General features: G+C 49.4%; 1 protein-coding gene across 1 annotated transcript; it reads right to left on the minus strand.

Annotated features, from left to right (window-relative positions):
• Nucleotides 1–2,779: 2,779 nt before the first annotated feature.
• On the minus strand, nt 2,780–26,699 carry kiaa1549la (KIAA1549-like a). The gene is made up of 22 exons (XM_084671829.1): nt 26,663–26,699; nt 25,980–26,408; nt 25,465–25,580; nt 23,786–24,008; nt 23,386–23,519; nt 22,518–22,686; nt 21,532–21,591; nt 20,432–20,583; nt 19,094–19,265; nt 18,304–18,464; nt 17,971–18,006; nt 15,181–15,368; nt 12,262–12,389; nt 10,255–10,382; nt 9,417–9,619; nt 9,088–9,226; nt 7,404–7,787; nt 7,001–7,098; nt 6,047–6,177; nt 5,587–5,738; nt 5,303–5,371; nt 2,780–5,211 (listed from the first exon to the last, which is right to left on the minus strand). The coding sequence occupies exons 1-21, from the start codon at nt 26,697–26,699 to the stop codon at nt 5,342–5,344; spliced, it is 3,270 nt and encodes a 1,089-aa protein (XP_084527955.1). The 3' UTR covers nt 2,780–5,211; nt 5,303–5,341.
• Between the last annotated feature and the right edge of the window lie 46 nt (nt 26,700–26,745).

Below are 26,745 nucleotides of genomic sequence, written 5' to 3' on the forward strand. Positions count from 1 at the left end.
CTCTCCTCTTCTCTCCTTTCCTCTCCTCTCCGCTCCTCTCCACTCCTCTCTGTGTCCTCCTCTTCTCAGGTACTGTTAGATGTAATTACTGTACAGTCTGTCTCTGTTTCCTATTAGCAGACAAAGCTTGGATAATGTCTCCTCTGGGAGAAGCCAAACCTATTTAATTCAGGCCTAACAAGGTCTCTCTCTCTCTGTCTCACACACACGTTCTCTCTTTCCTGTTGGCTCTGTCTTTCGTTTTCTCTCTCTTTCTCTCCCTCTCCCCTTTCTCTCTCTTTCTCACTCTGTCTCTCTCTCTCTCTCTCTCTCTCACACACATTTCTCACTCTCTCTTTCTCTCCCTCTCCCCTTTCTCTCTCTGTCTCTCTCTCCCTCTCACGTTTCTCTCTCTCTCACACATCTCTCTCTCCTCCACCTCCCACGCCACAGAGGAAGTGAGTGGTGTATGTTCTCATCCTTCTAATCCTTGTTCCTCCAGCTGTGGTTCGCTCTGGTGCTGTCAGATCTGGAGAGCGCAACCCACTGCCTGTTCATTATCTTGAGCTGAGCCCACTCACACACTCACACACACACACACACACACACAGTCTTGCACACACACATAGTCAGACACACACACTCCCGCAAGTACATACTCACGCAGAAACACACGCACATGCACACAAACACGCACAGAGATACAGATGCAACCACACACACACACATGCACACACACATTCTCTGAGATAAAAGCTATGTCTCTGACAGGGGTTTGGGGTGTAACAAGGCGGCCTGTCAGTGAATGACTTCAGCACTGACTCATCTGGCAGGATTAAGCTGGATGTCTCTGGGCTAGGGTTGGCTAGATGTGTCAGGGCAAGGCTAGGGTTGTCTAGATGTGTCAGGGCTAGGCCTGGCTAGATGTCTCTGGGCTAGGCTAGGCCTGGCTAGATGTCTCTGGGCTAGGCTAGGCCTGGCTGGATGTCTCTGGGCTAGGCTAGGCCTGGCTGGATGTCTCTGGGCTAGGCTAGGCTAGATGTGTCAGGGCTAGGCTAGGGTTGTCTAGATGTGTCAGGGCTAGGCCTGGCTAGATGTCTCTGGGCTAGGCTAGGCCTGGCTAGATGTCTCTGGGCTAGGCTTGGCTAGATGTGTCAGGGCTAGACTAGGGTTGTCTATATGTGTCAGGTCTAGGCTAGGGTTGGCTAGATGTGTCAGGTCTAGGCTAGGGTTGTCTAGATGTGTCAGGTCTAGGCTAGGGTTGGCTAGATGTGTCAGGTCTAGGCTAGGGTTGGGTTGTCTAGATGTGTCAGGGCTAGGGTTGTCTAGATGTGTCAGGGCTAGGGTTGTCTAGATGTGTCAGGGCTAGGGTAGGGTTGTCTAGATGTGTCAGGGCTAGAGTTGTCTAAATGTGTCAGGGCTAGGTATGCCATTTGAAGCTGCAGTACGAAAACTGTTCTGTCCAGCTGAGCTAGAGAACCTCTGACGATGCCCCCCACCCTGCGCCCGCATGCCCGCACGCTCTATCGAAGCCTAAATCCTCTAAGTGGTTTAAGCCCCATCTTTTGCTGAGCCGCAGTCTTGTAATACCCGTTTATTTGCCTTTCAGTGATCGTACATTAATTACTGCAGAAAGCAATTAGACTCCTCTGATTAGGCCTGACCAGCCAAGCAGAGGGGCTCAACTCACATAGCACAACCCCTGCTGGACACACGCACGCACGCGTATGCACACACACTTTGCATACACACACACATAAATGACACACCCTCACACACACCTCAAATACTTTGCACACACAAACGCACACATCGGTCAGAAAGATGCTGTTCTGGGCAAATGTAAAAGACAAGTGCATCGTGTCAGAGCCAGAATAGAATCCCTGTGAGCACTGTGAGAGGAGATTAGGAGAGAGGCAAGCTGAGGACAAGACTGAGCACTGTTTAACTCTGATCGGAGAGTGCTTGGTAAGCAACAAAGGCAGCTGCTCGACTTCAGTATTCAAACCTGCCCGTGCCCTTGTCCTCACAGTCCAGCAAGTCAAAAATGCTGACATCCACTAAATTAAGTGGTTGTGTCTCAATGCTCTGATAGGAGTGGTTGGTGGCAGGGGAGGGCAGGGAGGGTGGGTCGGTGGACGGGCGGACGGGTGGGTGGGGGAGGGCAGGGGTCGGTGGAAGGGGTATACTGGGTCGTGTGCCAGATAGGAGTCAGAGAGTGGTGGGGGGGCCTGCCCTTCCTGGGCCGGTGGTCCTGCTCAGTGATCAGTACATCACACACATCATCCAATAAACCCACCTGCTCTGTCTCACACACAAACACACACTCCTGTACCTGGCACACACACCTACACACCTACACACATACACACAAACATTCACTCTTGTACCTGGCACATGCACACACACACCTACACACACACACGCCTACACACACACAACCATACACTCCTGCACCTGGCATAGGAGCCGGCAGTTTAGCATTCCACTTGATGACATACCCACTCTCACTCCACACACAAACCACAAACACACCCAGGCACCACGCGCACACATCCGTGTACACACACGCACACACATGTGCTCATGAGCCTTTAACACAAGAAAGAGGGGACCCTTCATGAGAAAATCAGAGCTATGACGGAAAACACATTTATAATCAGTTTATTTTCTTTTTTACTCAACAATCACCAACACATAGCACACACATATCCTTATCTTTCCTAGGCACACACGCCTACACACACACACACACATACACACACACGCAGACACATACAAACACACACAGACAAACAGCCATTGGACAGTAATCCATTGTCTTTTTATTGTTTGAATTCACCAACGTTCTGCATAACTACATCCAGCTGCATTCATCATCATTAGAGGGTTCAGAAAACATCAATCGCAGTTCCTCCGGAGACCTGTAGGTGGTGCTATAACACAGTCAACCTGAACACAGCGTCCTATAATGTCTTGCTCTAAACCAGCATCAACAAAGCATACATAATTACAACATCTTTGTCAACTCTTTTATCTCAAAATTCTTATCATCTTGGATTCAACTTGGTTCGGAACATATTGTCAAACACAATCATGAAATTATCCGTTATCATTTGGAGCGCTTTGTGGCACAGAGCTATTCCAAGCAGTTAAAAAATAACTGTTCACACGGTTGATTTCTTTCTTCTTTCAGTAAATATTTACTTATCGGCGTATTTACTGAATCTATTTAGCAGAGAGGAGGTTAAAAATGTATGAGCTGATAAAAGTTGACATCATTTCCCTTCGTGGAGTACATGTGAGTATAGACTTTGAAAGTGTCTTTACAGTTATTTAGTCTTCCTACGCTTTTATCATATTTGCTTTGGAACATTACGGGTGAGGTTTAAGATCTAACATCTATTAAAAGAAAATCCTGAATTTTGTAGAAAAATATTAAAATAATAAGTTTCCAAAAGATTTCAAACTGGTCACAATAGTTGATATCCGTTAAAGACATCAAGCCAATGGATGGACTAAATACTTGTGTAGGTTTGTTAGAATTGAGTATTAATACTCATCAATACAGCAACAACCACAGTTGTTAAAATAGGAATATTGCATGCCTAACAATGTATTTGCATTGATACTGCAATCTTCATATTTGGGAAAGTGCTCCATAGATTTAATATGTTGACTAATCCCTACCCTACCAACTGTACATGTTATTATAGATCACATTGTGATTTATACATATTTTTCACATTGAGGAAAATATTATTATTAAAAGCTGGTTAGCATCTCTCGTTTGGTTCCTCTAGTTTAGCAGGGCTACACTTCTCAACTCAACCACCTTTAAAACTCTGACCTCAACTACCTCTGAACTCAACCAACTCAAATCAACTATGGTTGATTTGCTGATTGAGGTATACCTCTCAACTTTGACCTCAACAATCTTTGAACTGAACCAGCTCTGAACGCCTTTCCTTTTCCAGAACATTTAGATGAAGAAGTTACTATGGAGCTCAGACCATGGCCATACAGGTGACTAAGGCCTAACTGTCAGCATGTGTCATTGTTACTCTACTGTGGAAGGTGATTGGACAGTGTTTGTCTGCTGTGACACTGCTGGGAACAGTCTGAACCATCCTCCAGTAAAAATGCAGCAAGCAAGCCAACATGAGTATGAAGAAAAATGGCGTCAAAATACAGTTTACAGAGCAACAAAAAGCATCTCTCTTTTCTTGCATAAACCTTTTCAATAATGCATTATCTTCCCAGGTTATATAAGTTTGATAATCGATAGGTCTGTAGGTTTTCTGTTCAGTGCACACCCTCATCATCCTCTGTCTGGGAGGGAACAAAACACCCCCCTAAATGTATTTCAAAATGTTTTACTTTACAGACCAACCCCTCTCCTGTGTAAAAGCCCCTGTAAGACCACAGCAGTGCAACACCATACTGTAAAGCTCAGATTTTAACGTCATCTTAGCTAGCAGCAAGCTTCATCAACATACCGTATGACCCAACAGAACGTTAGACCATAGAATCTTTTTTCTGAATCTGATAAGGAAAAAAGTTGATGAGTACTATCTTTAATACAGAATGTCAGAACTACTAACACCAAAGCCTTATCTGCAACCCAACTGTGGTTTGTTATTTTTGCCTTGAAATAGAGCAAGTGCACATGAAGATACACCCACTAGATTTATTTTTCTCCATTGAAAATGATAATATTAATTAATTCACAGAAATAAATGACAACGTACACAAATATCCAAAAACCAAAACGGAGACAGCTCAAGACAGGTTTCTTTTTTTTCCGATTTTCTTTTTCATTTGTTGTTGTTTTTAAAATACACATAACCATCACCAGTAGTAGGTAAAACTCTTCTTCCCATACAGGGATTGAATATTCATCAAAAAGCACAGTTAGTCAGTCAGTCAGTCAGCTACACCAGCGGGTGGCGCTGCAGTATGGAGACTGTGATTGAGAGAGAGGAAGGGAGGGGGGCCTCTATGCCACACCCTGCTGGGTACAGGTGGCAGTTGAGATGGAGGCCGGGGCCCTCAGGAGGCCTGCTGGGGAGGCCCTGGGGCTCAGAGAGCAGACCTGACTGTGCTGGGGGAAGGGGGGGGGGCGTCTGGGGCTGGTCCGGAGAAAGGAGATAGGGTAGAGAGAGGGATCGAGGGGGGGTTTGAGGGGAGTCCGGGGGTTTTCGGTCGGAGGTGAGCCCTCCAAGGTGACACCTGAAGAGAGACAAGAGAACAATAAGTGATGTGTCATCGTCTCGAGACACTGAGGAGACACAGTGCTACGTTAAGATGTGAGAGGGTTTACTGTTTGCTGGATGATCTCAGTGTCGGCCATCTTGTCTCTTCAGCATATCGTTTCTAAATGACGAGGGTTCTGTGTGGGGGAGAGAAGAGCAAGAGTTGAAGAGAGGGAGAGAAAAGAGGGATATCAAGAGAAAGACAGAAAGCAAAAGTGAGATGAAAAGAGGGAGAAACTGAGGGTGAGAGCACCACAGAGAGAGAGAAAAAAGAGAGACCAACAGAGAGAGCGATGGATAGACAGAGAGCGATGGATAGACAGAGAGCGATAGAGAGATGATAGAGCGCTACCGTGTCGTTCCACTGGTGAGGCAGGTCCTCAGGCTCGGGGGGGTACGACATCCAGGAGGGGCTCCTGTAGGAGGAGGGGGGCGACATGACGAAGTAGTCCGAGTAGCCAGGGCGGTTGGCAGATATGGCGTAGACTGCTGTCATTGGGTTTCCTGGAAGACAACGACACCCATCAGTCACTGTGGGTCTGTAGAGAAGGGCAGTTCAACACTCCAAACCCAACCCAGTGCACATCCCCTGCTATTAGCACACAGACACACACACAGTGTGAATTATACACTGACAATCGGGGGGGTCAACCTCTTCTCCAAGGCATAAAGTAATATTTACGATTATAGGTAAGAACAATATATAAATGCAGCGACGCCCCTGACTTGTTTTTCCCTCTTTTGGGGAGGTCCAAGTCTTAATTAGTGGGGGTCAAGCCCCCCCGAAATTCGAACCCTGCACACACACACACCTGAGTAGCTGGTCATGGTCTGGTCTACAGTCACAGCAGGGAAGGGAGCTCTGGACAGCGGCAGATAGGGGGCGGTGTGGAGCTCCGAGACCTCCGACAGGCGCGGCTTCAGACTGACGTCAGGAGTGGAGCTGGAGGGGGGAGGGATGAGGAGGGAGAGAGATGTGGGGGGAGAGGAGGAGGGAAAGGGATGGGGGGAGGGAGGGGTAGGTGGAGGAGAAGTGTGTAGGGGAAGAGGAATAGGAGGGTGTGACAGAACCAGGAGTCAGATGGTACTCACTTTTTCCGTCGCTGAAAACACACAAACAGCTGTATGATCATATGTATGTGAGGTGGTAGAGATTCTGGTCCCGGTAGGACACTTCAAAACATTCACATAGCATTTAGTCATTTAGCAAAAAGCTTTAATCCAAAGCTACAGAGAAAAGTGCTTTAGTAAGTGCAGCGAATAATCAAGGATTAACAACTTCTAACAATATTGCAGTGGTTAATGCCGATTATGGCTACCCAGTGCAGAAGCAACATTATGTCTCCAATCTGAGTGCTAGTATAACATAGTACTATGGTGGTCATTAGTTCAACCTCGGCTGGTCTAAAACTACAATGAACCATAAGCTGCTTAGATAATAGCATATGTTAAATGGTACATTAGAATGACCAGGCTGCAGTTACCAGCCTCTTACAACTAGATGGCAGCTGTACTCTACATGCCTCCTGGTAGCTGCAGCAGTGCAACTCAATGAAGATGCAGAGGGTTTTTAATTATGCACATCAACCAACAGGGCAATCAATAACAGGCACTACATTAGTTACTATTCTCAAGTGTTTCCAGTTAACATTTGAGGACACCCAAGACGAGCCAGCGCACAACAAGAAAGAATGGTGTATTTAACTATGTTTACTTGTAACCTAAGGCGTGCGCATGAAAGTGTGTGTCTTGTGTGTGTGAGGTACCGTCTGAGCGCGCTCCCCAGGGGGGGTCCAGGGCGGGAGGGGATGAGAGGGGGCGGAGACCCCAGACCCATGTCAGGAAGCTGTGTGAACCTAAAACCCTGCAGCAGCCAATCAAATGGGAGTGAACACACAGGACAGCCAATCATTTCCACTCTACTTTTCACCCTCCAACATGAGCCCAACCCGCCAGAAGGGGCAGCATATTCCACAATGTTTAGACACAAAAAATAAATAAATAAAAATAAATAAACATTTTGTTCTCGTCCAGTTAGCCTACTACCCACTGACTTTACAGAGCCTACGAACCCATCCACTTGACCGTTTAAACCCCAACACTGTAACCTTAGTCTTGCATCCACACTCTCAGCCTCAACCAGAAAAAAATTGGCTCTGTTTCACTCACAGGCTTGGGTAAGCTACACTGGTGCATCTCCCCGTAGCCTGGCCTCTGGCGCCCCCCACAGGGGTGGTTCATGGTGCCCGGGGCGCTGGTCACCCCCTCCGAGTAGGGGCTGGTGTGGCTGGGGTTGTAGGAGCTGTGCGGGTGGCCGTGGTGGTGGCGGTGGTGGCCGGAGGCGGCGGCGGCGGCGGGAGGAGGGGGCTCGTCCGGGGCCAGACCGAAGGCGTTCCCCAGGAGCATGTGCATCTGCTGGCGGACCTCGTCGATGGACGGCTGGGAGCTCAGCGTGGAAGAGTCCGAGTGACCCTTGACCCTGTGGCTGCCTCCATAGCCCAGCGAGCTCATCAGGCGGTCCACGTTGGTCTCCTCGAAGGGCTCGGGCTCCCCCTGCAGGTCGCACAGGGGATCACACGCAGGGGGCTGAACGCCCACCGAGACGCTTACGGTGACAGTCAGACACGCCGGGTAGGCATGTCTGCAGGCGCGCGTCATGCGTGTCGAGCGCACACGCACGCATGTACACGGATTGACATACACACGCACTAACATCCACACCCGAAGTTATCCATTTGCGATTTCGAAGGCTCAGCACTTTCAAGGCTATTAACTGGTATCGAGCTTCTCATCTGAATCACTGAATAGGCTGTAATGATATTCATGTTCATTGGCATTCAGTTAGGTGCTGCTGTGCAGGCACCAGAAAGAGATAGCTCTCTCTCTCTCTCTCTCTCTCTCTCTCTCTCTCTCTCTCTCTCTCTCTCTCTCTCTCTCTCTCTCTCTCTCTCTCTCTCTCTCTCTCTCTCTCTCTCTCTCTCTCTCTCTCTCTCTCTCTCTCTCTCTCTCTCTCTCTCTCTCTCTCTCTCTCTCTCTCTCTCTCTCTCTCTCTCTCTCTCTCTCTCTCTCTCTCTCTCTCTCTCTCTCTCTCTCTCTCTCTCTCTCTCTCTCTCTCTCTCTCTCACCTCTCTCTCCGCTTCTTTCAATCTCTCACTGTCTTTCCCACTCGCTCTCTCTGCTTCTCTCCACCTCTCACTGTGTCTCTCTCTCTCCACTTCTCTCAATCTCTCTGTCTCTCTCTCTCAATCTCTCAGTCTCTCCTCTCCTTCTCTGTCTTTCTCTCTATCTCTTATTTCTCTCTCATTCTCCCTCTATTTTCTTTCTCCATCTCTCCATGTTGCTCTGTCCATAGTCTAGATAGCAGCATGTAGAAGTGTGTGCTGTTGGTAATCCTCTTGCTGAGAGCCCAGAGCGGTCCCAGGGCTTAGGTAGGGGATACAGAGAGATAGGTAGAATAGGATAGACTTTATCTGGAAGCTTCCATGGGTCATTCCTTTCTTAGAAGAGAGCTTTTCCTTCCTGGCCCTCCACTGACTGCACATGACTCCACAGAGAGTGAGAGAAGGGGCTCGAGAAAAAAGACTGCTCCAAAACCACTTTGAAGAAGTGGAAAAGGCACGTTTGTTTGAGAACTCGGGTTCCACACATTTGTCTCTCCAAATCTTTGACGGATATTAAGGGACGGAAAAAAAGAAGAATATTTAAATTGTTTGGATACAACCTGAGGTTGAATTTAAAGTCCAAGCGCTTGTGTTTGGGGCATTCTGGTGAGCTAAATGAAGTGCACCCCACGTCCTTGCTGGGTGGGCAGCTATGAGAGAGAGTACCTCAGGTCCAGCGGTTTCATACTCACGTCGTAGCCGCTGTTGCGTATGCCCCTCCTGGACCTCTCCTGGAGCACCAGCAGGTCCATCTCGGCCTCCACAGGGCTGGGGCTGGACAGGGACTGGCGGCTCCAGTACGTTGGTTCCCTGGTCGTGGTGTGGGGGTGTCTGGGAGAGGGACCCCGTGGCATTATGAGTGCTCACCAGTCTTCATTCTTTTCATTATGATAAGGTAAGTAATTCCCACCTTGAAATCCCTGTCCTTCCTTCCACCCCCCTCCCTTTTCTCACCCTTGTACCTCCTCCTCATCTCTCCCCTCCCCCCCCCCTCTCCTCCTCCCCACCTCCCTCTCTTCACCTCTGATGACAGCCCGCGAACGAGGCCCTCTTTTCCTCCGCTGTCATTGGCTCCTTGCTGTTGTCATGACGGCTGTGCCTGTCCCTGTGCCCGTAACCGTGGCTACCGTTGTCGGAGAGGGAGAAGCCCTTCCTCTTGGCCTTCTGCCTCAGCTTGTTCCTGTAGTGCTCAATGTCTGACTTCTGCTTCAAGCCCAGGTTCACCTGGGAGGTTGGTGGGTGGGACAGGGGGGTGAGGGGAGGGCAGGGCAGGGGGACATGCGACAGGACAGGGGGGGTGAGGAGAGGGCAGGGTAGGGGGGATGAGGGGAGGGAAGGGGGACAGGGGACAGGGGACAGGGCAGGTGGGGTAAGGAGAGGGCAGGGTAGGGGGATGAGGGGAGTGAAGGGGGACAGGGCAGGGGGGTGAGGGGAGGGCAGGGGGACAGGGTAGGGGGGGGGTGAGGGGAGGGCAGGGGGACAGGGCAGGGGGGGTGAGGAGAGGGCAGGGGGACAGGGCAGGGGGGGTGACGGGAGGGCAGGGGGACAGGGGGACAGGGGACAGGGCAGGGGGGTGAGGGGAGGGCAGGGGGACAGGGCAGGGGGGGTGAGGAGAAGGCAGGGTAGGGGGGATGTGGGGAGGGCAGAAGGGGGAGCAGGGGGGTGAGAAGCACAATTCATTCTTAAATGCCTGCAGAATTCTCCCAAACAAAAGAAGCCGATGACGACAGTGACGTTCTGGCCAGACAGTCATGCTGAGTCACACTTCCACACACAGCCTATTAATACCCCGCCGTCGCTACCTCGCCCGCGACCGCCGCGGGAGGACGGCAGGGGCCGCGTGGCGCTCTGGGGCTCACCTCTCCGTTAAGCACCACCGAGTCCTGGCTGTGGCTGGAGGAGGAGGGGTAGGAGAAGGTGGGCTGGCTGGCCATGGGCTTGATGGTGATGAGGCGCAGGGAGGCTGAGTGCTCCTCGTATGGGTCTGCTGACAGAGGACAGGAGCACGTCAGTGTCACGGCCACAGCCGTACCCCCCTATTGTTTTTGGTTTTGCCCTGTCCTAGTGTTTCCCTGTCATTGTCTTCACCTGTCTGGTCCTCGTTAGTGTCATTGTCTTCACCTGTCTGGTCCTCGTTAGTGTCATTGTCTTCACCTGTGTGTCGTTTGGTTCTGTGTATTTAGGTTTCTGTTTTGTGTCCAGTCTTTGTCTTGTCTTACTGCTACTACCCCTGCGTGCGTGTACCCTGTCTGTTTCCTGGTTCAAGTATTAAACCCTTTGTTTTCGACCATGTCTGCTGACTTCTCTGCATTTGGGTCCAACCCCACCTCACGTTGTGACAGTCAGGGCTGCTTTACAGGTCTCTGGACACTCCTGAATGGGTCTCCACCACAACTACAGCAGATTCCCTGTTTGCGTAAACCTACATGGCGAATAAAAAAACGATTTCTGATTCCGATTCTGAATCTATACCACACCAGGATGTTAGTTCAACTCCATAAGAGGTTTGCAGTGGAGTCTGTGGGCGGTGGGTTAAGGTGGTTTGTGTGGTTGTGGACTAGGGTGGGCTGAGGACAGTAGGTTGGGGTGGGGTGTGTGGCAGAAGGCGAGGGTAGTGTCTGAGACATCTTGCCATGTCATTCCCATGCATGCATTTCAGCGGGTTAATACAGCCAGCCAGCCAGACAAATCTGCTAATGTTGTCCCAGCTGAACGCTGAGAGGATTACTAATGCTCTGTTCCCCTGTGTGATTAAGAGAACTTCTCTCTTTCTCTTGCTCTCCTTTTACTTACTTTCTCCCCTTCTCTCATCTCGTTCTTTACATCTCTCTCTCTCTTTCTTCTCTCCATATCTTTCTCTCTTGGTCCCTCTTTCTCTCTCTTACTCTCACTTTCTGTCCCTTTCTTTTGCCATACCTCTCTCTCTCTCTTTTATTTACGCAAGCAGCAGTTGGGGAGTCTTATAAGGGAAATGAAACGATTACTCATCCACTGTCGGGTGGGGATTTGCCATCCTTATTACTATTGCACAAACAATATCAATCATACAATCGGAAATTGGGTCGCAATCATACAAGGGAAAGTCATAAACTGAGGGTATTTATTGTTGCATGGGGAAAGAATTGGCTCAGTTTAAATCATCCTTATTACGTATACTGGTGGTTGAGTAATACTGTGATTTTCTTTCTTTTTCTATATTGTTCCACCAAAGAAGACCGAGTCCCCGACACAAGGCTGTCACTTAGAAGTCGTATGTGAAGTGTGTGATGATTGGGTTGAGTCATGTGGGAGCCAATCCCATCTCTCTCTCTCTCTACCTTTCTCCCTGTGTGTGTGTGTGTGTGTGTGTGTGTGTACGTGTGTGTCAGGGCTACAATAGACGTCTATGGACGGATATATTTGTGTGTGTGTTTGTGTAGAGAGATAGAGGAGAATATGTGTGTGTGTCTGTGTGTGCGCGCGCACTGTAAGAGCTTGTTAATTTTTAATGTGCTGTTCATCAGGCTAGTCTAATCCAACAGAGACTCAAGCTGTCATGAGGATGACATAACCACATGTTGGTCACTCCACTACAGAGAGACAGGAAGGCAGCGCATGGCCCCCAGTAACAGTGGACCATGCCTGCTCTCTCTCATCCCCTCCCTAATCACCCCTTCCCTCTCCATCGTCTGTATCTATTTCTTCACTTCCGTCTCTTTTCCCCCTCTGTCTCTCTCTCTCTCTCTCTCTCTCCCTGTCTCGTTCTCTTTTTCTCTTTCTCCCTCTCTCTCTCTGTCTCTCTCTCTCTCTCTCTCTCTCTCTGTCTCTCTCTCTCTCTCTCTCTCTCTCTGTCTCTCTCTCTCTCTCTATCACTCTTTCTCTCTCACCGCTCCTCTTGTGTAGCTCCTCCTTGCCGTTCTTCTGTGCTGCAGATCGCCGTGCGGACGAGCTCTTCCCCGTGTTCAGCTTCCCGGATTCGCTGCTCGTAACCGAGCCTTCCTCGCTTGGCAACCTGCTGCGGGTAACCATAGCAACAGATGCAGTGGTGTGAAGCGCTGTGCATAAAGTATCACCAGAGGTTAATTCTGGCATCATAGCAGCCCTTCACACGCAGACACACACACACACACACACACACACACACACACACAGTGGCCGCAGGGTTGCAAACCTGTGAGAAGTTACACAGACAAGGGTCTACAGCCAGTGCTGCTGAAGTTCACTCAGATAGACAGCATGTCTGCAGGCTGGAGCTCTGACCTTGCTAGTCTTGCATGTCTATACTAGCTGCAGACGCACTTGTTCCGGGAGTACAATGGTACTTGGGAATGGTTTGCTGAACCCAATGCTAGTTTCCTCAAGGATCACAATGACTCTTGCTTAGAGACTTGTTGCTCTTGTTGGATAGTGGCAACTGATTTCAACTGTTGTATTCGCTGCAAAATATTCTATTTTAGTTCATCTTGTTTTTACTTTTGCTGCTTTTTTCTACTGGTACATTTGCACTTAGAGATTCATGTTGTTTAATTATAACTTGCTTAACTTCATGCTCTTATGGTTCTTCCCTTTGGCACTTATTTTTTGGTTGTTCACAATGTGTGCTTCTTGTTTTGGCTACCCGCAATGCTTTGGGGCTATCTTGTTGTAATTATCAGTGACCTATGCACTTTGTAAAGCTCTCTCCTGGAAGTCGCTTTGGATAAAAGCGTCTGCTAAATGAATAAATGTAAATGACTGAGCTAGCCCTGCATATCTATATTGACTAAGCTAGTCGTGCATGTTGTGGAAGAAATTTAGATTTCCTGTGTGCTTACATTATTCACTAATCAAGAGAACTAGTCATTGGATAATAGTTAGTATGTTCTCATGTAAGCTTGCTATTAATAAGAGTAGATTGTGTCTATGTGTCAGGGTTAATAGATGTTTGAGATCAGGAGAAAGTATTGGCTAAATGGTCCTTGTCATGACTACAAGGAGAGCTCCAACTATGAACTCTGTAGTTTGAGTGGTCATGTGTTGGGAGCTGTGAATTCACAAATCTAAATTTCTTCCACAATGTCTATACTGACTGAGCTAGTCCTGCATGTCTATATTGACTGAGCTAGTCCTGCATGTCTATATTGACTGAGCTAGTCCTGCATGTCTATATTGACTGAGCTAGTCCTGCATGTCTATATTGACTGAGCTAGTCCTGCATGTCTATATTGACTGAGCTAGTCCTGCATGTCTATACTGACTGAGCTAGTCCTGCATATCTATACTGACTGAGCTAGTCCTGCATGTCTATATTGACTGAGCTAGTCCTGCATGTCTATATTGACTGAGCTAGTCCTGCATGTCTATATTGACTGAGCTAGTCCTGCATGTCTATACTGACTGAGCTAGTCCTGCATGTCTATAATGACTGAGCTAGTCCTGCATGTCCATATTGACTGAGCTAGTCCTGCATGTCTATAATGACTGAGCTAGTCCTGCATGTCTATATTGACTGAGCTGGCCCTGCATGTCCATATTGACTGAGCTAGTCCTGCATGTCTATACTGACTGACCTGCAGATGTGCTCTCTGAGCTAGACATACCTTCATGTCACTGAGCTATCCAGACTTGCATGTCTGCACTGACCTGGGTCCTGGATCCCATTTGATCATTCTGAATGTAGAAACAAGACTCACACAGGCACACACACACACACACACCCACAAAACACAGCACGCATACACTCACACATCTAAGCACATCTACTCCCCCCCCCCCCCTGGACTTTGTTACACATTCAGATATGCTAATTAGAATGAAATAGCATTCATGAAGCAACCATCGTGGGTTGACATTCCTTGCGCAGCCGTTGGAGAGTTAGGAAGAAAGAGAAATGAAGAAAGACTAACAAAATAAGGTTGGCGTGTGAGTGTATGCGTGTGTGTGTGGTCTGGGGCAGTGGCTGGGCTGAGTCACATTAAGACTGTGGCAGTGTCTGAACCTCTACCTCTGACACACAGTAACCTAGCTGCTACTCTACTGCAGTGTCTCAAAGGACCCCAGATCTCTGCAGTACCCGAGCATCACACCTCCAACGGGGTGGCCGTAAATATGCCTGCCTAAAAGGCCACCAGCAACTAAATCACACCCAAGTCCAGGAGGCTACCTGACAGTTTAAGGACCCTTGGCAAATGCTGTGAGGGGCTTCCAGATGAATGGGAGCAAGCGTTCTGGTGGCCAGTAAATCACAAATCCTTCCTGTGTGTCTGCTTAGCATTTTAATGTGCCTGGAGTTTTAAAAACAAAATGCTCTATATGGCTCCCTTTGCACTGAAGAGTGGAGTGAGAAGCGGTAAATTGTATTAATTTACTTATACCACAACATATCTATGATTTATAGGTTTTATAAGAAATCTGCACTACAAAGAAATCTCTATAGACAGAACTGGCAGATTGGTGGGCTATACTGTAATCCTGACAACAAAGTCAGATTTAGAAAGATTCACTTGAATCTGGGAGATGATTGAAATCCTTCCCCTCTGTTTGTTTCAATATAGTAACGAGAGTGAGTCACTTCCAAACACGCTCAACTCACAAAACACGTGTGTTTACAAACACACACACTTCCTGTTGAATGACACGTACATACGAACAACCTATTTCGAAACGCACTCGCAAACACCCTCACACAAACTCCCCCCCCCCCCCCACTCCACACACACACACACATCCACACACACACACACACACACACATCTATATTAAAACACAGGGCACATACATGGGGGGACCCCTCATCTCACACCAGGTAACAAGCGCGCCGCCATTACCCTCCTTTGTGTACGTCGGCGGACGGAGGGCGTCTGGAGGCGGAGCCATCCTGGTGCGGCTTCTTGTCCAGAGACAGGGGCGCGTCTCGCACCGGCAACCCCAGCACCAGGGTCTCCTTGGTAACAGATGCGGTCTCGTCGCCCTGGCGACCCATGTGCTGCTTGGCATAGTCGAAACCCTGGACAGGCTGTAGGGGCGGGGTTAGGCGGGGTCAGTAAGACACAGGCTGGCAGAGAGCAACGCTACATTACATCGGCGCAGTCGATGTCCTACAAGATGCACTGATGAAATGAAATGTTTCCAAATCAATGTATGAGATGGTTTTCGAAGAAAAAACAACTTGGAACACAGACATGCTGATAAAAGGCTGATGTGGCAATCCCAACAAGCAGAGAGCAGTTATAATCCTTAACACAGAGTTGTAATACAGATACAGAATCACTACCCCTGGTTTAGTGATATAACACCAAGAGACATGTTAACCAAATCCTGGGACTCGTGGACTGAATAAAACATAGTCAGACGTGATGACGTGCGCAGGCAAAGAGCCGGTTAACAGTCACATAGCGTGGCACTTAGAGACCAGATCCAGAGCTAAATCAGAGTGAGTTCTGCGCTCCACAAACAGATGGAATACAGAGAGAGATCATGTGGACTCTACTAAACGGGAACTCTAACTCTGCCTTTGAAGTCAGGATCTCGGGCTGACGCAACCGAAAATTAAACAGGTTCTCGATTTATTTCACGAGGCGAAAATCTACGAGGCATAAGCACTTTTTTTTGGTATTGCCAAATGACTTACACCCCGATCCAAAATGCAAATAACCAATTACAATTTTCCGGACACACAATGTACACTGACTCTAGCTTCCTGTTCTATTTCGGAGCATGTAAGGTGGAGCATGGGCTGAGATATATCTCCTGCGGTGCTGCCGTCGTTTCTGGCGGGGAGCGTGTGGGGCAGGGTAAGAAATACTGCACAGTAGCATGACTCCAAACAGGTTCAATAATGCATGAGTTGGATGGAGCTAACGCAGAGCTCTGGCACTGACACGCGAGTGCCGGGCGGGAGGAAATCAATGCTGGGCCTGGACGTCTTCACCTAGTGAGACAGCTGTGACTGCGCCCTCCAGGAGAGACTGTCCCAGCCTGCTGATGGATGGGAGATGAGACCTTGTCCTTCATTAGGAAGATAAATGTGTGTGTGTGTGTGTGGGGGGGGGGGTCTTGACACTAGAAGGTGGAGGACCTAGTGTGTGCGTGCGTGTGTGTGTGTGTGTGTGTGACCATGGGTTGACCGTTTTATGATCGGGACGAATATTTATGCTCTTCCTCGTGGGTTACGGTCAAGAAAAAAAAGGAAACACGTAGACAGATATCCATTCCTGAAGGTATCTGACAGTGGGAGGAGGACGCTAAGGTGGCTTCGGGGTCAAACAGCCCCGCCTGTCGAAGCTAGCACGGGGCAGCACCACTGTAGATTCTCAGCGTGCCTTGGTTAATGCAGCACTACACGTGTAGACACAGGGACGAGAGCGAGGGGGTGAAGACACGGTATCGATCGCGAGCTCTCGGCTGTCTCTCTCGGTACGGCGCGGTGGACGGAGGGCGAGCAGATGATGAGGTCCCAGGCTCCTCTGTGGATTAGTGCGCTCTGTTTGGTATTTTGGTGACTTTCCCGGAAGCACACACGCACACGCACACACATACACAGATACACACTCAGAAAAGCAGAAGGCACATACATACAGACCCCCCCACACACACACACACTCACACAAGCAGGGAACACACACACACACACAGCAAATATGTCCAAAGCCCAGTGCCAAATAGCTTAGTTAACTAAAAGTGTTTACTGCTAATTTCCCCTTTTGTCATATTGCCACAAGCTGTTCATAAAGCAAATAATTATCCGAATATTCATCTCGTTTTGCACGCCGTTCCTGCGGATCAGAGAGGAACTGGCTTGCCAGCCTGCAAGGCGACCGTGCAAGGCTGATATTAAATGACTCTTTAATATTTCATGCCACATTCAAAACAATCCAAGTGACATTAAATGTTTACAAACCGTTTCCAAAGAAACAAGTGCTCTTAGCTTGTCACTCTGGAATATAAATACTATAGTAATGTAAAAACTGTACAGTAATTTAGAGTATAGAGTACTGTAGTGTAACGTAGAGTCTCCCTGCCCTAACTGCAACACAAGCTCCAGCTACCATCATCCTATCTGAACTGGTAGATCTTTATGTTTAGGTTCTCCACAGCAACCCTGCTCATGGTGCAGTCCAGCTCCACAGTACTGGCAACAGGAGTCTGCCATGGATCCTGTCTGTCTAGAGTAAAAATAACTATATCGATCTGTAGATATAAACCAACCCCCCTTCCCTCCCACCCCCCTTCCCTCCCATCCTCCTCCCCTTCCCTCCCATCCTCCGCCCCTTCCCTCCCATCCTCCTCCCCTTCCCTCCCACCCTCCTCCCCCCTGTTTCTCTCTGTCTGTCTTCCTCTCTGCCTCCACAGCCCTACCATCGATCTCAAGTACTGTGTAGAACAAAGGGTCCGGTTCACGACACAGTCACAGGCGGTCACTACGGCAACAAGCCAGTCAATCTGCTCGTCAGTCAGTAAGCTAGTCAGTCTGTTAGCTAGTCAGTAAGGCTGCTCGTCAGACAGGTCCATCTATTGGTGGATGAGTGTGCGTGATGGACAGTGGGTGGAGGTGGTGATGGTGTGGTGATAGCGGAAGTGCAACAGCGGAGGCGTGATGGTGTGGTGATGGTGGTTACCTGGTGATGGTAACTGGCCTCCCTCCGGTAGGACGTCTAAACAGGAAACACAGATAAAGGGACATTTCACTGAACGTTCCATCCCAGAGGATGAAGCCATTGGCTCAGAAGTCAGAAGGGAGTCAGTGCTGACCAGGGCAAGAGAGCTGCAGCAGGGAAACCCTTCACCCACACAGAACTAAACCCTGCTTTACCATAAGACATCTTCAATGTAGAGATCCTGATGTTAAAATGTTGTGTATCTTAAAATGTACAATACAATGTAATGCTTATTGTGATCTTCAAAATATCCTTTGTAGTCTATAGTCAGACTTATTTGAGGCCCTGTCTTACCTTGGAGCGGCTTTTGAAGGATCTGAAAGCACTGGTCTTAAAGATGACTCTGTTTCTCTTGCACAGAATAAACGTCACCATGCCGATGATGACCATCACCAGGGCAACAGGGGTCAGCACCGCCATGATCCAAAGGTTGCTAGGGGGCGTCTTTACCACCGCTGATGGGAACCATGGTGAGATACATTTGTGGACACACACAGACAGACGAAAAACACCCACAAATCAATAAGTGTAATTGTCTGCAATCATTGCCAAATGATTTAAGTATTGAGCAAGCCCTTCTGCCTAGGTAAACAACAGTTCCAGAGACTGGAAAAGAATTGGGAACCAAAACAGACACAGTGCAATTCGACCTGTACATGCTCTAATCCTGTTCCCTGTCCTCAGATGAACACAGTTCTGCCAGTTGTCAGCAGCTGGAGACAACAGCCGGATCCCAAATAGAGCTCACTGACTCAACATGTCCCATCCACCTGCACTGCTAAGGTGAACGACAACTACTGTCTCAGAGCTAACCTGCATTCAGTATCCATCATTCATCAACTACAGAGATTTGGTTTTGTCTCCCTGGAAAATCTATTTTCCATGTCATTGGAATGACCTGGGTCAACTGTCTTATCCCCAGTTTACATCCGTTGAGGCTTTTATTTCATTTATTTCCTTTCCGTTTTCGCGATATCTTTTTTTACTCAGGCCAATACCTTGTTCCGAACAGATTTCCCTCACCCTGAATGAGAACATGAACAAGAACTGAATAACAACATGAGATCAAGTGTAAGGGCCGTACGTTCGGCCTGGAGCTGAACAAAGTATCCGAGCGCCAGGGCCATGGTCTGGGAGTCCAGGGTGCTCAGGGTCTTGGCTGCGGTGGTGCCCAAGATGGGGGAGCCGTTCACCTGGGCGTAGTACGTCATCTCCGCCGGGCTCCGCGGGCCGGGCAAACGCCGGACGCTCACCATCTACATCCCATTTGGATTCAGCAGGAAGACAAACAGGTTTTAGTCTGTGATCGGAACATCTTCGACCCAGATCCCAGCAGAAAACACTCAACAGGCCCTACATGTGGAGGCTAAGTGGAGTCGCTGTTCATTGGGGTGTCGCTTCAATCCCGAAATGTATGTGAAGTTAAGAGTTTAATAATGAGGGCACTCTGGGGTAAACAACTTCCTGGTGATTGCGCGACAGCAGAAGCTGATCATAGGTCAGACTGGGTGATAAATGATAACAGTTTTATCAGCGTTTTGTAATTAAAGCTTGCTGTTAAGCAGGGGGAGGTATTCATTGTTTAGAAGGTTAGCAGTTATATCTCTCTCTCCCTTTTCTCTCTTGTGTTCTCTCTCCCTCCCTCGCTCTCATTCTCTCTCACACACATAATCTCCTTTCCTAACAGTCTATGATTCATTTTCCTCCCTCTTGCTGTCTCTCCCTTATTCTCTTTCTCACTCCGTCTCCTCTCTCTCTCTATCTCTCTCTTCTCCTCTCTCTCCATCTACTCCAGCCACACTGTAAAACGTGCTCATCTGAGACACAGAAATGAGAATCTGTGAAGAACCATCGAGCAGTGGGAAAAGGTTCCCATTTTGATGTGCTCATAAAAAACCTCCTCCCTTGCACAGTTAACTCTGGCATCCATTTTCAAGAGGGTTTACACAAGACTGTAATGCAGGGGGTGAACCCTCTGAAGCCGAATGAAGAGATTGTAGGGACCCTCTGGACCAGAGTGTTTCTCAAGAGACCTATATGTGAAGTGTGTAGTTGTGTGACTGAGCACTGAGATTGTTTATGGGTGGTTGGACATCCAACAAACACATGCGCACACACACACACATACACGGTACATCCGTCCCGCCCCACACCCAGTCTGGCCCCGCCCTTCACCCCGCCCCCCCTCCCGCCCCCTTCCTTTCTCAGCCACGCATACAAACGCAAATGCGAACACACACTACACACACACACACACACACACACACGCACACTACACACACTACACGCACACACACACACACACACACACACACACACACACACACACACACACACTACTCACACACACTACACACACACACTACATACACACACACTACACACACTACACACACACACACTACACACACTTCACACGCACCTGGACTGTGTATGCGCCGACTGTGCTGGCTCGGCGGAATCGCGTCCCCTGACGACCAGCCACCAAGAACAGCTCGGCCAGCCTCTGCTCCATCAGACTGGAGAAGCTTTGGTAACTCCCCTCCAGAGATGAGCTGTCTACATCCTGAATGACTGCAGAACCACGGGAGGGAGGAAGGGAGAGAGGAGGGAGAGAGGAGGGAGGGAGGGAGGGAGGGAGGGAGGGAGGGAGGGAGGGAGGGAGGGAGGGAGGGAGGGAGGGAGGGAGGGAGGGAGGGAGGGAGGGAGGGAGGGAGGGAGGGAGGGAGGGAGGGAGGGAGGGAGGGAGGGAGGGAGGGAGGGAGGGAGGGAGGGAAAGAGAAAGGTCGAGGGACAGAGGGAGAGCAAGAGAGAAAGATGGAGGAAGGGAGAAAGAGATGGAGGGAGGGAGGGAAAGAGAGAGTGAGAGAGAGAGAGACAGAGAAAGAGAAAAAGAAAAAGAGAGAGAGGACAGCAGGAGGTAGGGGCAGTGTCAGAGAGATCTGATTAAACATGCGACCATTACATCCTGCGTGGACGTGCGTCCTCATTGCCCAGACGATTACATTCATGCTGACCTCGACATTCCATCTGCTTCTGACAGAAGGATAAAGGAACGTCGCAGGGGTGGACAGGAATTGAGCAGAGGAGGAGAGGAAGAGGACAGGGAGGAAGGGGAGGGTAATTCCCCCCCCAGCTATGGGAGAGCTTCTTTCACACCGAGGGTTGATCTGATCTGATCTCTCACACACACCCTGTCACAGACATCTAAATTATACATCAGTAGCTTTCACAGGAATGAAAGCGGTGCTGAGAAGCTCCAATGGGGAAGAGAGAGAGCGGGAGAAAGAAAAAACATAGAGGAAGAGACAGAGAGATATAGAGAGGTACAGAAACAGGGAGAGTGTGTGTGTGTGTGTGAGAGAAAGAGAGAGAGAGAGAGAGAGAGAGAGAGAGAGAGAGAGAGAGAGAGAGAGAGAGAGAGAGAGGGTAATACCACTGGGTTTGCAGAATTAACCAACAGACTGGAGTAAACCGCCTGACTAACTGGCAGTTAGTGGAATCAATGAAGGTCTTAATTACCTGTGATAAGCCAGTATTGCCTGGTAGCAGCGGACGTGTTGAGGTTGTGGTACTCAAGAGCTGGATGGGGGATGAGCCAAGGGAAAGGAAACAAGAAAGGGAAGGAGAAACAAAGAGAAAATTGCATGACGACAGAAGGAGAAGAATAATATGATGGCACGAGATAAAGACAGAGCAAGAGACGAGACAAGCAGAAGGGAATTACAGAGGGAACAAAAAAAGAGGAAAGCTAACGGGCAGAGAAGCTAGTTGTTGCTACGTGGTACCAGACACAGCTGACAACGAGTTCCACCTTCACTGCCTCATTATGTTCCCTGCCTGTCAGTATTTTCCCTCCCTCCCTCCCTCCCTCCCTCCCTCCCTCCCTCCCTCCCTCCCTCCCTCCCTCCCTCCCTCCCTCCCTCCCTCCCTCCCTCCCTCCCTCCCTCCCTCCCTCCCTCCCTCCCTCCCTCCCTCCCTCAGCTAGCTGGCCGCAGAGCCCCTTTCTTCTCCCTGCTCACACCAAGGCTGACACCTGACAGGCCCCTGAGACTGTCCCAGGCTCATTTCACCTGGTGCATCTACAACGTGAGCTACAACGTGAGCCACAACACCCGGAGGAGGCAGGCAGGAACAACAGACCATAATCTGATGCTGCCATGGCAATGTTACATGTTCACAGGACAAGGAGAGTATCTGCCCGCAGGAGATGAGCGTACAGTGATTGGGGTGGAGATACTGCAGCACACTGTGAACAAGCAGGCCCTGTCAACCACACTGCCTCTGAACCCAAGCTAGTCTCATATCTATCATATCTAGCAATCAGTGCCGGCGGGTGGGGTGGGGTGGGAGGGGGGGGGGTCGGAGGGGGGGGGGGGGGGTGAGATTGATTTGACACCAATAATTTAAAGAAAAATTATAATAGACATTTTATCCTTTTGGTAATGCAGTCGGATCTCAAGTGACAGGTATCAGAGATGTTTCCCAGGATGCAGTGTGAGACTCACGCTCGGCGATGACGAGCGGCGGGTAGAACAGGAAGTATCCCACCAGCTCGGCGGTCAGCTGGTTGAGCAGGCCGCTGGAGACCGTGCCGTTTAGGATGGCGTCCTCGTTCCTCACCACGTACACCAGGGAGACCGCCGGCGAGCCCGTCTCCTGGGACACACTCTGGATCTGGAGCACGGACACACACACATTTAACATTTAGCAGACGCTCTAATCCAGTGCGACTTACAGTAAGTACAGGGACATTCCCCCGAGGCAAGTAGGGTGAAGTGACTTGCCCAAGGACACAACGCCTTTTGGCACAGCCAGGAATCCAACTGGCAACCTTCAGATTACTAGCTAGATTCCCTCACCGCTTAGCCACCTGACTCCCTCACACACACACAGACAGGGAGGGTTTGTTTTTAGTACTGCTACTGTGTCACAGAGTACTACATCAACCCTGTCGGGGGGGATATATCAAATCTCCATCTTTCATTGTTTTTTTTGTTTTTTTTATAAATCAATGCTATTGTTCACCCTTTATGTCTGTGGGTTCTTAACCTTCCTTTCTACATAACAACATCTTCAACCTTTGTCAGTAAAATTCTAACCTCCTCCTGGAAACACTTGTTACAGACAAGAGGCAGACAGAGGCACACATGTCGAGGACGTGAAGAGAATAACATCTCTTGTCACCTCAAGATTTCTTATCTCTCCACGGGTATAAAAAGAAAAGTCCATAAAGTAGGAGAATCTCTTTCAGCATCATTCCAGAACAACCACACAGTCTATCTATAATACAGTAAAGAAGACGGCCATTTTGAACGACTCAGCATGAACGAGGACATCGGCATTAATATTGAGAGTACAGCAGAAGGGTTGTACCTCCACAGTCAGCTGGCTGTAGGTTTCTAACACCTTGTCCTGGGCCTCGTCGAAGGCGTTCTCCAGCCTCTGCTCCAGCATCTGGGAGAAGCTGCAGGTGTGCACGCTGTCTGTCGGCCCCACGAACCTCAAAACTGAAACGAACAGAACAAACCGACGGAAATGCAGTCGCCATAGAAACGGAAAAGCAATTTTAAACGTCGCACAGCTCCTGTCTTTGTTCAGAGATGATTTATTTCGGGGGAATGCCCTTGAGACCACAGTCCCTTTTTAAAGAGGGTCCTGACTATTCAGGATCAAACCACAGTGACATAGAACAACACGATTTACCGTTCACAGCCCCACGATTAAACACACTCGTTCACACCTGTTCACCCGTGAGGGACTCAACACGCCTCACCTGTCTTCAGCTGGTGGTGGATGCTGGGCGGCTCCCGCCAGGTTGCCACGGGGACGAGGACTGCCTTGATGAGGGGCGTGTGCTGCCTGATGTCGGAGAGCAGCTTGTCGAAGCCGTAGGCATTCACCGCCTCCACCACGGCTGAAGAGATGTACACAGTCTTACCGCTGGACACGTAGTATGCCAGGGTCACGTTGTGAGGGCTGCAGATGTCGCTCTCAACCTGGGAGAGGCAGAGGTCAAAGTATTTTTCACTTGGTCTTAATATACATGACTAAAGAGGTCGTTAGAATTACATAAAAATGTTCCACTGGGAAATCATTTATATGTATATATCTAAGATCCAAGTTCACCATTAGGAAACGCTGAAATTGTGGCAGTAGACTCAGACTTTTGGTCCCTACTACGTTTACATTTAGTAGACGTTCATATCCAGAGCGACTGCGAGTAAGTACAGGGACATTCCCCCCGAGGCAAGGAGGGTGAATTGCCTTGCCCAAGGACACATCGTCATTTGGCACGGCCGGGAATCAATCTGGCAACCTTCAGATTACTAGTCTAATTCCCTAACCGCTCAGCCATCTTCCCCTACTCTAATTACACCTGCATAAATAGTATCTATATTTCACAGTGACATTATTAAATACATATAAATGAGTGGTGGGATGTTCACTCCAGAGTAGAATAACAAGCCAACTACTTTATTGAATCAGGTGTCCAGCTAGTCCCATTACTGCTGTCCAGGGAGCTGTGGGCCATGTGCTGTAATTAGGCTATAGGAAGCATGAGTTCATCAGCCCCTTCCACTCCCCACCATCCCCGGTTCCCCTCTCCAGGGTGAATCCACAGCAGTGTTCTAGGCCTCCCTGACTGCATGCAGCTGTTGTTGCTGCTGTTGTCTCCCACTGATCACCTCCGGGGCTGACCAGCAATAATGAATGTGGACCAATGGAGATTATAGACAGCGAGATGGAGAGAGAGAGAGAGAGAGAGAGAGAGAGAGAGAGAGAGAGAGAAAGAGAGAGAGAGAGAGAGAGATAGAGAGAGAGAGAGAGAGAGAGAGAGAGAGAGAGAGAGAGAGAGAGAGAGAGAGAGAGAGAGAGAGAGAGAGAGAGAGAGAGAGAGAGAGAGGAAGAGAGAAATGGAGTGAGAGCAGACAGGGAAAGAGAAGCAAGACAGAGAAAGCAGGGAGAGAAAGAGAAAGATTGAGAGACAGAAAGAGAGAAAGCGAGAGAGAGATAGCTGGGTAGTAGACACTTCTACGGAGGAGAATAATAGGCTTCTGGGCACTCTGCTTTATAAGAGCCATACTACACAGAGGAGAGTAATGCTTGTAAAACGCTACACCTATTCACCACACAAAAGGCTATTTATCATCCGATTGGAATCCTTTCACCATTAGTCACCTCAGCCTGTTTCATGAGCACCCAGAGAGGAGAAAGCCCGGGAGACTGAACAGGAGAGGTAGAGGCAGGAGAGGCAGAGGAGTTAGAAGAGGTAAAGGTAGAGGAATCAGGAGAGGCAGAGGAGACAGGGGAGGTCGAGTCAGGGGAGGTCGAGTCAGGAGTTGAAAAGGAGTCAGGAGGGGTAGTGGAGTCAGGAGAGGTAGAGGAGTCAGGAGAGGTAGAGGAGCATTTCTTGCCGGTCTCTCCTAAACAGAGGGCAGCGTGTTGTCTGACCTGAGCCTGTGCGTGGGAGTCATTCAGGGCCCTCTGCAGGGCGTGGCTCAGGCCCCTGGACAGGTTCTGCTTCAGGATGATGTCCAGACGGTTCCTCCTCAGCTGGATGGACAGAACTGAAGAACGGTATACGGTCAGGGATCAAGGGTAGTGTCAGGGGTCAGGGGTAAAGGTCAGGGGTAAAGGGGTCAGGGGTAGGTGCAGGAACATGGTCAGAAAAACACACCAAGCATGTAACAACATGTAACTACAACATTAGCTTAAGTGCAATGCAACACATACTTAAGTCATCTGAAGTCATTCATAATTACTACTCAAGTCCGGTTAAGTTATATCGTATGTTACTACTAATGTAGCACTACTAAACCAATCAACAAGAATCAAAGCTTTTCACTGATGGACCATCAATCTACCAAACACACATAGTCAGATACAGCCAAACAAGGAACATTCCGGAGCAGCGTGGTGATCAGGTTGAAGACAGGCCACCAGGTAGTGCAGGAGGAGAGTGTTACCTGTCTTCACCCAGGACCTTTCGGTGATGTTGCAGGGCAAGGGCATCTGCTCTGCGGTGGTGCTCGAGGGGGGTTCACTGGTGGTCTGGGCCAGGGGGGTGGTGGTGGTGGTAAGGGCCTCGGAGGTGGTTGGAAGGGTTGGAGGTTGGGTGGTGGTAGGACTGGTTGTGGGTGTAGGAGCAGCTGTGGTCGTTGTCGGAGGTGTGGTTGTTGTGGTTGTGGAGGTGGTTGTAGTGGTTGGTGCAGTGGTTGCCACTGTGGTGGTGGGCTGTGCTGTTGTGGTCTGTGGCGTGGTTTTCGGAGTTGCGGTTGTGGTCGTGGATACGGTTGTGGTCGGCGGGACGGTCACAGTAGTTGTGGTCTCGGTCAACGGAGTGAAGGTGGTCGTGGTGACCGTGGTGAGCTGCAGGCTATCGTTGGTCACAGTGTCTGGGAGGGCATTTGTGACTGAGTCAGTGAGTGAGTGTGCTGTTGTGAAAGGGGGTGTGTGTGTGGCGGTAGTGATGGAGGGGGTGGAGAGGGTGGTGTAAGAGGAGGTAGGGAGGGTGGTGAGGGAGGAGGTAGGGAGGGTGGGGAGGGTGGTGTTGGCTGGCCCCTGAGGGGCCGTGGCGTTCCGGAGGAAGGTGGAGAAGGGGCTGGTGACGTTGGCGGGCAGGGTGACATCAATGTCATTCAGAGTGGACAGAGAGGATTCTGGGACAGTCGGGAGGTCCCAGGCATTTTCTGGAAAAAAACAACACAGATGCATAACAAGATTGTAGAATAT

The sequence above is a fragment of the Hypomesus nipponensis genome, chromosome 14, assembly GCF_054491055.1.
Source record: "Hypomesus nipponensis isolate SF chromosome 14, ASM5449105v1, whole genome shotgun sequence".
Classification (NCBI taxonomy): domain Eukaryota; kingdom Metazoa; phylum Chordata; class Actinopteri; order Osmeriformes; family Osmeridae; genus Hypomesus; species Hypomesus nipponensis.

Coding starts and splice junctions, on each gene's coding strand:
- kiaa1549la (XM_084671829.1), bottom strand. CDS start 26,699: ATGCCTGGGACCTCCCGACTGTCCCAGAATCCTCTCT. Junction 18,465..19,093: donor TGTTCAGCTCCAGGCCGAAC/GTACGGCCCTTA, acceptor GGTTCCCATCAG/CGGTGGTAAAGACGCCCCCT. Junction 9,227..9,416: donor TTCGCGGGCTGTCATCAGAG/GTGAAGAGAGGG, acceptor TCCCTCTCCCAG/ACACCCCCACACCACGACCA.